Source organism: Tetranychus urticae, chromosome 1, assembly GCF_039701765.1.
Source record: "Tetranychus urticae isolate SD_2017Ah chromosome 1, NJAU_TeUrti_SD_1.0, whole genome shotgun sequence".
Classification (NCBI taxonomy): domain Eukaryota; kingdom Metazoa; phylum Arthropoda; class Arachnida; order Trombidiformes; family Tetranychidae; genus Tetranychus; species Tetranychus urticae.
This window is the reverse complement of record NC_142958.1, coordinates 8551176-8564983: the sequence shown is the minus strand read 5'-3', so window position 1 is coordinate 8564983 and position 13808 is coordinate 8551176. Positions and strand designations below refer to the sequence as shown.

Below are 13808 nucleotides of genomic sequence, written 5' to 3'. Positions count from 1 at the left end.
CAATCGATCCATGGAATTCCAAAAAACTTGGGTTTGCAAGAGATTGGAGCGAAGAAAGTTTTTGAGTCTTTCTATTATCGCGAAAATTCGTGACGGAAAATCTTCGCAATTTTCGAAGGGAATCACTTGTCATCTAGATCATTATAATTGCTCGATTCTCGTGCACTATAATCCAACAAATTTCAACAAAAAATTTATCTGGCAAGAATGTGAAAAATAAGCTAATTCAACCACTAAATTGTTAATTTTAAAGGAAGTTTCTTGCTCAGTTATGGATATTAATATATTAATATCATTCTTTTGTTTTAAAAACTCACAAGTGAAAGAGTGTTAGTCAAAGAAACTACTCTTTGGTATTAAGTCCATCTACAGCATCACATTTGTCCGCTTCTAACAAAAGCTCTTGGACATCATATTCGCACTCAACTGAACAAAAAATGTAGCTTATAAAAATTTAAACAGTTAAATGTAAAGATCACTCGGGGATCATAATCTCGGTTCACAGCTTTTGTTAAGATTAATTGAACCCGATTGTATCTTGTTTTATTTCTGAGACAACTTGAAATTATTATAGACAACCATTCGCAATTAAAATTAATTTTCCCGATACTTTGCACTAAGTTTTAGCTAAATTCTGGTTCCAAATGATACCAACATGGACTCATCAATACAGCTATGGAAAGTGGATCATTTTTTGTTCATTGTCACCAATTTTACATTCACTGAGAGTTGCGATGACTTATGCATTGCTAATACATAATAGTGTTTCAATTGATACAAAATAATTTAGCAAAAGGAAAAGTAATTTATAAATTTTGTTGTCAGAAAAGCAATCTTAATCAAAGTAGATTTAACCAAAGCTAAAGTTAAATTAGCAGTTTCCTAAATTTAAGTGAATCTCAAGGCTGTGACTCTGTCTGTTTTGAATAGATTCATCTTATTTTTTTCACTCTCAGGCTGGACAATTAAATCTAATTGAATTACTTGCATTAACAATGTTATTAAATAGTAATAAGAGCTTTTACTGTTAATGCATTTACTTAAAATTTAATATTCACATTTAAATATAATATTACGGTTGAAAAAAGAGAGGGAAGAAAATAACAAAGAGAATCTATTTGAAAACAAAATTCTGGTCTATCCATTTCCTTTTCTCACTCCATCATCTTCATCATCTTTATCCTCATGTTGCTCACTTTCATCCATTCCTCAAATCTTCTCCATTCATTTAGTCAGTCTCATTTCAAATTGTACGTCTTCAGTAACCTTAACTTTTCTTTGTAACCTTAAATCTGTACCAAGTGTAACATGATGGAATCAACATCTGATAACAAATCTTCCAATGCTGTGAGTGTTCCATTGACTAATGAAAATACCCAAGTTGAACCAGATTCAGGTTACCGTAAGCGTGAACAATGGGCCAACAAGTTCGAGTTCATCTTCTCATGTATGGCTTTCTCCATTGGTTTGGGTAATGTTTGGCGATTCCCTTATTTGTGCTTTAAAAATGGTGGAGGTAAGTTCATCTGTTTTACCTTACATTTATTGGGTTCAAATTGGGTTCATCCATTACTGTCATCTTTGTATATCGTGCAATGGTATACATTTGGGAGTAAATTTGTTGGTTTGTTGAAACGCAACCAGAAAGGTAAAGATTGGGTTAAAAGCTGACAAACTGTTGTTTTCTAGGTTATTTACCCAATCTTGTTCATCTTGCTGCAATCAAATTTAAATTTAAAACATTTGCCTTTTTGGTCAAAGTGGAAAGTTATCAAGTTTTTTTATCCACAAATAAACTTGGAACCATTCCAAAAGGGGAGATAAAAAGGATAAAAATGATGTAATTGTGGGTAAACAAAAAACGTGGAACCGTAACTGAATAGCTAACATGGGAAAAAAAGTATTTTCCGAGTTTCACATGTAGTTGTTTCCAATTTTAGTTCTGCATCTAGAATCTATTGTTGTTCAATATTTGCAAATGAAAAGGTCGCAAGTAATTTTATACATTTTCTGAACTGAGCAACATTGAACTTGAAATTGTTTGAAATGCTTTTTTTGTCTGATTTTTCTTAATCAAATTAACTTTTATCAAAGATAATCTCAAGCCTCAGACACTTTTATGGATTTGGTTGTGAATAAAGAAGAAGGAAAAGATGAAAAGAAGTCAATATTTTTCATTATAATGATGGAAATAATTGATTGAGGAAATGGCCAATTGAGTTTCACGGTGTAATGTGTTAGTGATTTGTCGGTGATAAAAAGGAAATTGTCTTCTTCCATTGGGTTCATTCCATTACTGATTTACACTGAACATTAAAATCATTGATCAAGATTAATGGCATCAGGATTAGCTGCTATTGAACTATTGAATAATGTCCAATAATCAATGGTCATATTTAGTTGACAATAATTAGATTCAGACTTATCTAATAATAATAACAAAAGACAAGAAATTATCATTCAGTTTTTAAAGATTTGATTAATTTCATAGATTAATTGCATAATGTTAGCTAAATTTTTGAACGATCCCTGGTTTGTCAACATTTTTGTCACGAAATTTTGTGCATAACGTTATTGTCTGGTTATTCAGTTTTCAAAGACTAACCAGGTTTTAGACCAAGCAACCTGATATTTTCTCAAGATTTCTTGACTTCTTGACTTCTTGCCCTAATGTCTATTATTATACTCTTGTCTTTTAAAAATTGAAACATTTGTCTAATCAAGTTGGATTTCAAAAGTGTCAATTTATCATTTTCAAAAGATCTTGGTTCATTGAACTAATAGCTCGACAACATTCACGATTTGTCAGATTACAGTGTGTACCAGATTCTTGGACAAGGTGGAGTTAAAGATTGATTTATTGCAAAGAAATTGGACTTTTAAGTTCATTATCATTATTGAATACCAATAGCAGTACCACGATACTAAATTTATTGTGATTTCCCTTGCTCTTCAATAGAGACCAAGAAAAATTATACCTCATTATCTGGTATTCCCGTTACCTGATATACAATTACAGTCCCTTTTCAAGCCTTATGCAACTGGACAAGTTCAAGTTTGTTGATCTGTTATTTTTAATTGATATACGAGATCATAATGTTTTGCCTACTTTTTATTTCAATGAAGACAGTTCCTAATTATCACACAACTAAATAGGCACAAGAGAATGGAAAATTAACTTCATTTCAGTTTTAAATACAATGAACTGAGTCCATGATGTTTAAATACTGAAGAGCATTAAACAATACACCAAAAATTAAAAACAATCTATGATTAATTGATTGAGATTTGCAATTTTTCAATCAACAGGTTTGTTAATAAATAATTATCGAGTCCAGGATCCGATCACTTTTCTGATCAGTGATCACTTAGCTTTTTATCCAAAGAGTATAACTCTTTGTTTTGATCTTATTACATATTATGTAACAGTGTATTCAAGACCGAAGAGTAATCACGGATTAATAATCAGTTTCGTGCTTTGAAACTTTATCTCAGCGTTTGATGATTTGATCAATGATCAAAAGTCAACGAAGTAATTTGAAAGTCTAAAATTGTATAAAAAGGACAAACTTGCTGAAAACCGGTGTAACGGAAGTTTTTCTTGCTGTTGTGTTTCTAGTTTTTGTCACAGATCTAATCAATTGTTTAATTTACTTTTTTTGCATTCAGGTGCTTTTTTTATACCATATATGATATGTTTAGTCGCTGGTGGAGTACCGATTTATTTTATGGAAGTGGCCATCGGTCAATATTGGCAGGAAGGTGGAATAACAGTTTGGCAAAAGATTTGTCCCTTACTTAAAGGTAAAATCAGCTGCTCAGTTGTTTAAGAAATTAATTTTTCCCTTTGTTATTTCTCATATTTCAGGAATTGGATATGGAACATCAATCATCAGTTTCATCTTGAATATCTATTACATTGTAATATTGGCTTGGGCCTTACTTTACCTGTATTATTCGTTCTCTCCAGTGCTTCCCTGGGCAACATGTAACAATCCATGGAATACTCCAAATTGCTTCACAGGCAGTTCAGTTAACTCAGTTGTTCAAAATACGTCTGCAGTAACTAAAGATGCTGCAGTTGAATTCTGGGAAAGAGAGATTCTTCAAGTAAGTATTTGATTAATTTGATTTACTTTTCCGGACGATTTTTTCTATAGTTTCTATCATTTCACTGTTTATGAAGACAAAGCTCGATCAGATTTATCTTTAAGAGTAAAAGTAAAAATATTTTTGTAGATTGTATTCTTTCGAAACTATTTCCCAAGCTTCGATCAGTACTCTACATTGTAAATATATTGTTTAAATTGAGGTTTTAGTTGAAGTCAAATGATCGAAGCTTACTTTTAAACCTCTAAAATGTCCGATATATTGGTATAATCTTGTGTAAGGTATTAAATTATACATGATAAGATCTCGGATGGGATTAACTCTGTGGGTGGTTTACAACCAAAATTGGTTATCTCTTTGGCGGTCGCTTGGATTCTGTGCTTCTTCTGTATCTGGCGAGGAATCAAATCCACCGGTAAATCAGCATATGTGACTGCGCTTTTCCCTTACGTTATGTTGGTAATCCTTTTCATAAGAGGAATAACACTGCCTGGTGCTGGTAAAGGAATCACATTTTATATGAAACCCGAATTTGACAAATTAATGAAAGTTCAGGTAAATTGAGAATTTTTTCCCCATTTTCCTGCTTTTCTATTTAATAACTCTAAATCAATCTCACTTTATATCAAGGTATGGATCGATGCTGGAACTCAAATATTTTTTTCATATGCAATTGCTCTTGGAACCATGACTGCTCTTGGAAGTTATAATGATTTCCATAACAACTTCTACCAGTGAGTGAAATTCCTAATAAGCTGTACCATCGAAATTTGTTCAATTAATTACTCAGTTCTGTTTTTTTCTTTCAGTCAACTCTTCTTTGTTTGTTTCATGAATAGTGGGACATCCATTTTTGCTGGTTTTGCAATATTTTCAGTCCTCGGGTTCATGGCTCACCAACAAGGTGTTGATGTTGCCAATGTTGCTGATAAAGGTAAGTTAGATTCATTGTTAAAAATAAATAAACTGTAAATATATTGCTCTGGTAATATCCCAACAGGACCTGGTCTAGCATTCATAGCTTATCCTAAAGGAGTTTCAGTTATGCCTGGAGCACCAATTTGGGCAGTTCTTTTCTTTCTAATGATTATACTTTTGGGGCTTGGAAGTCAGGTAATAAAGATTGAGCTTAGTTTTAAATTGAAATATAAATTGAAATGGAAATTTATTTCAACAGTTTGTAGCAGTTGAAGGCTTTGTCACTGCAATTGTTGACATGTATCCACAATTTTTACGGGTTGGACGTCGACGTGAATATTTCATCTCATTCATTTGTTTTATATCATTCATACTTGGCCTTTCAATGGTAACACGAGGAGGAATGTATGTCTTCCAGATTTTCGACTTTTATGGTGCATCGGGAATGTGCTTGTTATGGATGTCATTCTTCGAATGTGTTACAATTGCTTGGCTATATGGTGCTGACCGTTTCAGGAAAAATATCAAAGAAATGATTGGAATGGAAATTTCAGTTTGGTTTATTTGGTGTTGGAAATATTTAACTCCCTTATTAACTGCAGCCATTTTTATTGTTTCAATTTTCCTCCTTGAACCTATCAAGTAATCTTATGGCAAAATGTGGTGGAAGAAGAGACGAAATCATGAGATCATTTAGCTTGACTTATAATGAATCAAAAAGCCACAAATTTAGTAAATTTAGATTTGATTGCTATGATTTCGTCTCCTCTCTCTACTTCAATTAGTTGGTATTTTAAAAATCTTACACTCTTTTTTACTTTGATCAACAGATATAACAATACTTATGTATACCCAAGTTGGGCCATAGCGTTTGGCTGGTTTTTATCGTTTAGCTCAATGATAGCTATTCCAGTTTACATAATTTACGCTCTCATTGTGACTCCAGGTGATTCAATCAAAAAGGTTGGTTAAAAATTATTGCTTATTTTACTAAAAATTAATTGCTATTTTCTTTGCTCTTCAACAGAAACTTGAGATATTAATGAAAAGGTCGCCATCATCATTCCTTGAAGATAAGATGAAAATGGCAGTATCCAGCGAAAAACATAATGATGCAAAGCATAAAGTAGATGACATAACGATTAGTCAATTATAGATAATTTAGATTCTTTTTCTTATAATACAATTACAAAAGAGTGAAACCTAACTTGATAGAATCAAACTTTTCCAATGAGTTAGCTCAAAACAAATCCCCAAAGAACAGTCCTAAGAACGAAATTGCTTAAGTTCTATCAAGTTATGATTTACTCTAATGTAATATCATTTTTTCAATTCTTTTTATTCTTCACTCTTCGTGAACATTCAATTATTTCTTAATCTTATTTCGATAGTATTGTGAGCTTTGTCGGCCCTGGAGCCAGGCGGTTTTTAAGACGCCGCCAAGATATTGAGATGTTTTGGTATCGACTTGTGCTACCATCTAGACAGTTAGAAAGAAAGTATTGAAATTAGATAAAGTTTTTTGCAACTCTCATGATTATAGAATTTGTTTCTTTACTCAATTAAGCTTTTCTAATAAAACTCTGTTCAAAACAAGTTTCAATCCTGTCTCACTGTTAATCTCTTCTAAAATTTGAAACTTTCCAGACAATAATGAAGCCACAAGCTAATCAGATGATCAGATATAAGGTAACCACAAGTCTTTAACCCTTTCCATATCAACTTTCCGTGAAAATTTTCAACTCAACTTCATTTAAATAACCATTGCTAAAGAAGACTTTATAGCCTAAAAACATCAATTATTGTAAAAAAATCATTGATAAATTTTTTAAAGGCTTCGCTTTTCATCCAAAATGAAATGTTCAACAAATTTTATATAAAAGTATCAGACATTTGCAGTAGATTTAATCAAAAAACCAAGAAAATTGAAAGAAGTGGAAACTAAACCAGAAAAGATAAAAATGAAAATTCAATGGACAATTGACATGGAAGAGGCCTGAGATTGAAAGCTACCCAATTCAATGGATGATAATGACCGTTAATTTTACAGCTGTAATGATAGTGATTGTAATAGTAAGATGGGAATTCTGTTTGATTAATTGCTTCACTTTGAATATTAAAGTTGAATTGGAGGTTGGAAAGATGTTGAAAATCAACTGGTCACTAAACACAATCAAACCATAATAACTGGAAAGGTTTCAATTTACTGTTTATAATTTAAAGAAACTTGTCATGAACACAATAATTAACATAATCGTTTTCGCGTTAATGAAAAGCAACAGAAAGACAAGAAAAGATACTTTTAGAGTAAATCACGATTCAAACTAAAAATGAAATGATGGTCAATATGAAAGGTAGAGGAGATGAAATTTGCAATTCGAGTTTGTCCTAAAAAAGATCACACTGAACATTAAGAAAAAGGATGAATCGCACGATCGCCACCAATGATGCCAATGATCTTAACCATCTTTTCGTCCTTTTTTAGCCTTTTCATCCGACCTTGATCCATAACAATTGAAGGCATTTTCACTCTTTATTTACATCCATCTCAATGAAAAAAATGCAATTTAACGTTAATTGAAGATCATATTGTTGATCACTTTCTATACCGAAGTATATTGAAGAGCCTTTTGCTGTCCAATTAAATGATCAAGTTGGATTAAAGGTTTGATTTGACGTTTAGAAGATGTTTTTTTTCAATTTTCATCACTTTTTCATTTACCAACAGTTTCATTGTGGTGTTGAGATTTGATTGTGTCAATTTAATTATTGTAGACATTTTTCAATATAAAAAGTGGTAAAGGTTAACAGGTAAATAAAGTGACTTTGACCTGGTTCGCGAAGCGAGTCAAATCATCTTTGATTGGTTAAGTTAAACCATTTCAGATTGATTATTTTAATTGAATTTTTTGTCTCCATTATCAAGGTAAGTTATAAAAAGTAGCGATTGAAGAAGCAGAAAAAGGATAAAGATTTGATCATCAAAATGATGTGAACAAGAAGAAGAAAACGGTAAATTTCTTCTCTTCTTTCAATATTTTTCTTCATCTTTCATCTTCTTCTGAGTAAGTATAGCTTCTTTAAAATTACAAGTTTCATGATTTATCATGAAAAAGAGTCTTCCGAATGAATCTTTTTTCTACTCTCTCGGTCAAACATTTCTTCTGTTCTGTATTTTTATCCTCACAATAATTCATTATGACTTGAATGAAAGCCATTTGAATATGTTACAACTTGAGAGATGGCAAAAAACAAACAACAATTGCACTTTTGGACAACTGGACATTTGATGGACACTTAGATGCTGATGATAGACCAGAACTAACCTTGACACCATTTATCTCTTCATCTTATCTAATCATTATCATCTTCTTGTATTCATTTCAGAAAGATTAACCGTAATATTCATAATTGTGATCGCTTTAAAATAAATAATCTAAATGTAGAACTGGATCTTTTCAGATTTTAATCAACAAAATAATTCAATTTATTTAAGTACACAACATGATCAGAAAATTGGGAATTGGATATTTGCTTGTGATGAGTGAAACATTTGGAAGCAACAACAAGCCATTTAACATGTTTTTTTATAGCAAATATTTGTTAAAATCTTGGTAACCCATTTTCATGGTTAATAACATTTGAATATAATGCAATGTTGAATTAATGAGAGACAACGGAAACTGTTGACGTTAATTATCAAGAATAATCGTTATTCTTAATTGTTTGAGAAAAACGAGTTTTCCTTTTGTTACTAGTTGTTACTAATTACCATTTCTAGTAATCATCTCAATATCATTATCATTCCATTCATGAGTCTTCAGCTTCCGTCCTGGTTTTAGCTTTGGAAACATCTTTACCTGGTTTCATCCCAGCCATCATCATCACTGAGTCTCATGTTGAGAAAAAATGAAATACATCTAAAAAAGGAGAAAGAAACAGTAAACATCATCATTCATCAGAAAAAAAAGAGAAGATTTCATCTCTTCTTTTCTGGGTCAAGTTTAAGTATTACTTTTCCGGTTACAGGGCCAATAGATGATTATTTGAATGAAGTAAATGAATAGGAAAATTCATTTTTAATGAGCTTTGCATGTCATAGACCATGGGTCAAAGTTATTAACATTTGATGTTGAGAACAAACAAAATATGAAGATTTGAAAGATTGGTTGAAATGATGAGAGAAATGAGAAAAAAAGGTAAAGAGAATGGCGTTGAAGATGATAAAGGTGGCAAGGATGAGAAGAAGAGAGAAACTAAAGAGAAAAGAAAGAGACACCGAAGAGGTAAAAGGGTCTGGCCGATCATCTGAGTAGGAGGCTTTTCATCATATAAACTGGCCTTCGTTTAGCTTGTTTGGTGTTTGTCGTCATTCCTGAGGCAATCTTGCAAGTGATCAGACTATGTTTCTGTTTATGTTCATCTTTTCACTGTTGTTCACCACTCAAACTGGATTAGCTTGATAACGGACTGAACTAAATTCAACTTAACCAACCAGTCAATAAGCCAAAGTCAACCTCAATACAATTTAACACCAAAGTAACATTTAATTCAGTTTTACTGGGTGCAAACATTTAATTCAAACTTGATCATCATAATTATGATAACATTCAAGTTTATCCTTTTACTCGTCTTAATCACATGTGTCCATCCGTTTTTTGCAAAACGCCAATACAAAATCAATCGAAGTAAGTATCCGTCAAATGTCTCAATTTTTAGCTTTTCTTGTGTTTTAAATCAAACTGAATAAAAATCCTAATTGTTGATGTTTGGCTCTTTTCAGGGTTTGAAGATTCTTCGTATAAAGGGAACCTCTTTTCATCGTCCAATCGGATTAATGTGTTAAAATTTTATCCACCAAAATATTCAGCAAGCACACCAAACAATGGAGCTTCCAATGCTTCGCTGGAGGAAACGTTTGAAGAGCATCTTTACAATTCTCTTGGTGATCAGTTGAGAGCCAATTTGAAGACTGGATTAAGTGATTTGGATATTCCTTCGGTGGATCCTTATCGGGTTGACAAGATTCACTTTGAACCCTTGATAAGTGGTGATCCATTTGTTATTTATTTGAAAAATTTTCGCTTAACTGGTTTGTCTAATTTCATGGTCAGAGAATTGAGCTCCAAATTGAGTGAACTTCGATTCAAGATTGGCCTTTTGTTTCCCAAATTGGAGGCTGAATGTCAGTATGCAGTTAATGGCACTTTGTACAGTGTTTTAGATGTCCATGGATCGGGCATTGGAACCCTTGAATATACTGATGTTTTAGTTCGTACAACTGTTAATCTTGACCTTACCAATGGTACTCTTAGTTTATCATCTGCTGATCCACCGTTTGTCGACTTTTCAAAGTCAACAATCTCGTTGAAATCTGTTGATGGTCGAATGAATTTACCTTCAAATTCAATTTCTGGGGAAGTCGGTCCAGTTTTGTTTTGGATGTTGGCCGATGAACTTGTCCAATCATTGCAGCCTCATGCATCAGCTTACATCAATTCAGTGGTTAAAAAGTTTAGTGTCCCAAGCAAATTCAAGCCCGCCGTCACATGGCTTGTTAAACGCAATTCACCTTCATCGGCCAATTTCTTGTTCACACGCTTTTCACCCATTTCTTTACTTTCCAATGTTATTCACGCTATTTCCAGTGTTAAACACGGTATAAACCTTCCAATTGTAATTGAAAACATTCGCAATATCAGGTCTAATTTCAGGACAAATTGGAATCGATTAGTTTAAAGCAATGTTCATTAACTTACACAATAAGTAATTCCACCGAAAACTCAACAATAATTTATTTTATCTTGATAATACTTGTTAATAAATATCTTTTTTATACATTATTGATCATCTTTCAAAGTTGTCCAATCAAGCTAAATTAACCTCTCAATTGTAGTTTCTTATATTGAAATAATGTCTCTTTTGAATCTTTTATTCTTGATGAATCCTACACTTTGGTCATCATTATCTGGAGTAATCTTTGAATCGAGTGTTATAAATCCAGATCTTTCATAAACATTTACTTGAACTTCTTTGTCTTGAGTCGAGATTGTAGGTTTGAGAAACAAAGATGCCAGATCGATTGGAATAGGAATCGGTAACGGAATCGGCAATGGAAGGGGAAACAAGAAAGGATGTGGCACTGAGTACTGAATCCGTGCATTTGTCAAATTATTTTGTTCATTAAAAGGAATTGGTTGAGAATTGAAATGATGAGACTCTGGAAGTTGGGAATAAATTGATTGAATGGATGGCCTTTGATCTGGTTGATTGGCCACAACAGGGGAATTGAGAGGGAACATTGAATGACGAATGGGTGAATTGAAAGTTCGATGTCTCAAAAGTTCCAATTGAAGAGGATTCAAAAATGATCCCATTGAGTTTAATGAAGCATCTCTGTTAGGCAAATTTGATAAACGTTGACTAAGATAGTCAGGAAAAGGTGAAATATGAGAATCATTATTATACACAGTTCTGAATCCATTTGCGTGATTTTGTAAAAGGTTAGGAGTGAATCTTGAAAGGAGTGGCATTGAGCCATTAGCTGATGAAGTTGATGGATCGATTATTGGTTCTTGGCTTTGATTAGATGTGATCTTCGAAGTGGCTACACTTTTAGGTTGCAAGTCTTTACCAAGTTCAATGTTACTTGGTTCATTGTTTTGGTTTTCATCACCGATTGTATTACGTTGGTTTTTACATGAGCGCAGTTTGGTTGATTCACTAATCTCTTCAACTTTAACCAGAGTTGTACATTTATTTTTGGGATCCATCTGTCTTCGAACTTTAGATTTAGTCGGACTTTTCTTTGGCACGGAAGGTTTGTACTCTCTACTTGGCTCTTCTTTTCCAACCTTGTCTTTATTCTCTATTGTGGTTTTGTTTGTTGAATTGTCAATACTTTTCTCAATTAATGAACATCTAAAATTGGCCATTGAATCGCTTTTACCATTTGAAATTGAACCTGAAGATGGACTAGATGTTGATGTTATTAATGAGGTTGGAAATTGTTTATTGGGAATCAATAGATTTTTCATCCGAAACTCGGGATTAACCAGTGAATCTTCGATTTCTTTTATGGTCATATTGTTATCTAGAATCCGGTTGAGACCATGAAGATGAGAGGGACAACTTGTTGATGGACTTGTTGACCGATATACAGTTGGTAAAGAGTTGAGATGAACCTGAGTTTCTCTACAGAAAATGTTCATTTTGTATTGATTTAAGCATTTATCACTACAAAACTGAAGTTGCTGTTGACCATCCTGAAAGTCAACATAGTTTACTGTATGGCGAACGTGTTTACACCAATCACAAACTTTATTCTTCTTGAATGAAGCTCGTCTACATTGAGTAAGGCAAAGTTCACTGCAAAATGCTTTCAAACCATTTGTACACCGAAGAGTAAACATTTTTGGACCCATTTTTTGGCACCACGAACAAAGTATATTTTCACTTGATTCTTCATCTTCATCATAACCTGAACTTGATTCACCAAGAAAACCAACAGTGTTGGAAGAGACCAAAGATTCAGATGGCAAACAATCACTGGACATTGTATTGGATAACGAATTGGATGACATGATGCACTTAATACAGGTTACTCGTCAGGATGGTTAAGAATTGAAAAAAATAGCGAAAAAAAGATGAAACTTGTAATGGCAAAGAATAACAAATGAAAGATTTTGAATGGTTTCTGTCAAGTCAAGTTGAAATGAAGAGCAAATTTTTCACTTCTCATTTGATCATCATTATCATCATCAGGGCCGCTCACCCATACTCTAATGGATCGAAATAAGTTGATCCACCCTCTCTTGATGGATTCCTACGCAAGAGAGTAACATGATGATAATATAAGATGAAAAGAGAAACTCAAAACGAAGATAAGTGAATATGGCGGCGTCGGCGAGAGAGAGATAATCATCATCCTTTTTCCAGGATCGTCAAAGCCCAAAACAATTGATTAGTAAAAGGAAAGTGGGTTTGATCGAAATGTATCATCAAATGGTTAAACAAATGATATTTGGCACACAATCGACCACAGAGAAGATGATTACCATTTTGAACTTAGATGAAGGCCGAATCAACTGGAAAGGTGGATCGATCGAGAGGAGGAAAAACGGTGGTAAACAAGGTTGAACGTGTTGATATTACACTTTTAACGGTGTTGGTGGCGTTGGTGGCTTTTCAGTTTTAAGTACTCTCGATATTTGACTCTTGATTTTTATGATATTATTTAGAGATGAAAATCGAAAGTGAGAGTGGGCAGAGCAGAAATAATTAAGACCTGATTTTTTGGTAAAATCATCATAATCTTAATAACAATAATACAACTTGAAAAGAAGAAACTATCTCTATGATGAAAACATTTTGTCTTTATCATCACAATCACCTACGCAAGGGTTGATTTAGTTTTGTTTGGTATTTTTTGTTACATTTCAGGCCTTGCTTTATATCCAACTTCATTAAATTGATCCTTAACATTGTTTCGGGTGGACAATAATTTGTATTTAATCTGCCTGAAAGGCAACATCATAGCCATAATCAACCACATAAACATATGTTAAACATAATACTTGACCCGCCTCTAATTTTCGAAAAAATTGTCTTCAGCTATCAAAGCATCTTCTTGAGTCTTCTCCCAACTCCACCCTGATAGAAACAGCTGAAATTACAAAAGTTATCAATAAGTGGGCAAAAAGAAACCTCCCAACGCCCTATGATTATCATGTTGAAAGAATCGTCAGCTTTGCCCATATTTTTTTTCCTCCAAAACAAAA

General features: G+C 32.9%; 3 protein-coding genes across 5 annotated transcripts; 2 read left to right on the top strand and 1 right to left on the bottom strand.

Moving 5' to 3' along the window:
* The first annotated feature begins 1212 nt into the window (after positions 1 to 1212).
* On the top strand, positions 1213 to 6627 carry LOC107365644 (sodium- and chloride-dependent taurine transporter-like). Of its 3 annotated transcripts, none has more exons than XM_015933186.3 (10): positions 1213 to 1516; positions 3670 to 3804; positions 3869 to 4110; positions 4414 to 4665; positions 4741 to 4844; positions 4920 to 5044; positions 5111 to 5223; positions 5288 to 5670; positions 5859 to 5991; positions 6056 to 6627. In XM_015933186.3, the coding sequence occupies exons 1-10, from the start codon at positions 1309 to 1311 to the stop codon at positions 6182 to 6184; spliced, it is 1824 nt and encodes a 607-aa protein (XP_015788672.1). In that variant the 5' UTR covers positions 1213 to 1308; the 3' UTR covers positions 6185 to 6627. The 3 variants fall into 3 exon arrangements, with proteins under 3 accessions (XP_015788672.1, XP_025017302.1, XP_025017300.1); XM_025161534.2 differs by lacking the exon at positions 1213 to 1516 and adding an exon at positions 2775 to 2839; XM_025161532.2 differs by lacking the exon at positions 1213 to 1516 and adding an exon at positions 3408 to 3532.
* A 2311-nt stretch (positions 6628 to 8938) lies between these two features.
* Positions 8939 to 10871, top strand: LOC107365581 (uncharacterized). The gene is made up of 2 exons (XM_015933114.3): positions 8939 to 9716; positions 9812 to 10871. The coding sequence occupies exons 1-2, from the start codon at positions 9629 to 9631 to the stop codon at positions 10765 to 10767; spliced, it is 1044 nt and encodes a 347-aa protein (XP_015788600.1). The 5' UTR covers positions 8939 to 9628; the 3' UTR covers positions 10768 to 10871.
* Positions 10796 to 13547, bottom strand: Sobp (Sine oculis-binding protein). Its single transcript, XM_015933113.3, has one exon. The coding sequence runs from the start codon at positions 12609 to 12611 to the stop codon at positions 10929 to 10931; it is 1683 nt and encodes a 560-aa protein (XP_015788599.2). The 5' UTR covers positions 12612 to 13547; the 3' UTR covers positions 10796 to 10928.
* Positions 13548 to 13808: the final 261 nt, after the last annotated feature.

Excerpts from the sequence above, each read along its gene's own strand:
- LOC107365644 (XM_015933186.3), top strand. The coding sequence starts at position 1,309 with ATGATGGAATCAACATCTGATAACAAATCTTCCAATGCTGTGAGTGTT. Across the intron at positions 4,666-4,740 it reads ACAAATTAATGAAAGTTCAG|GTATGGATCGATGCTGGAAC; the intron begins GTAAATTGAGAA and ends CTTTATATCAAG. Across the intron at positions 4,845-4,919 it reads TTCCATAACAACTTCTACCA|TCAACTCTTCTTTGTTTGTT; the intron begins GTGAGTGAAATT and ends TTTTTCTTTCAG.
- LOC107365581 (XM_015933114.3), top strand. The coding sequence starts at position 9,629 with ATGATAACATTCAAGTTTATCCTTTTACTCGTCTTAATCACATGTGTC. Across the intron at positions 9,717-9,811 it reads CCAATACAAAATCAATCGAA|GGTTTGAAGATTCTTCGTAT; the intron begins GTAAGTATCCGT and ends GGCTCTTTTCAG.
- Sobp (XM_015933113.3), bottom strand. The coding sequence starts at position 12,611 with ATGTCATCCAATTCGTTATCCAATACAATGTCCAGTGATTGTTTGCCA.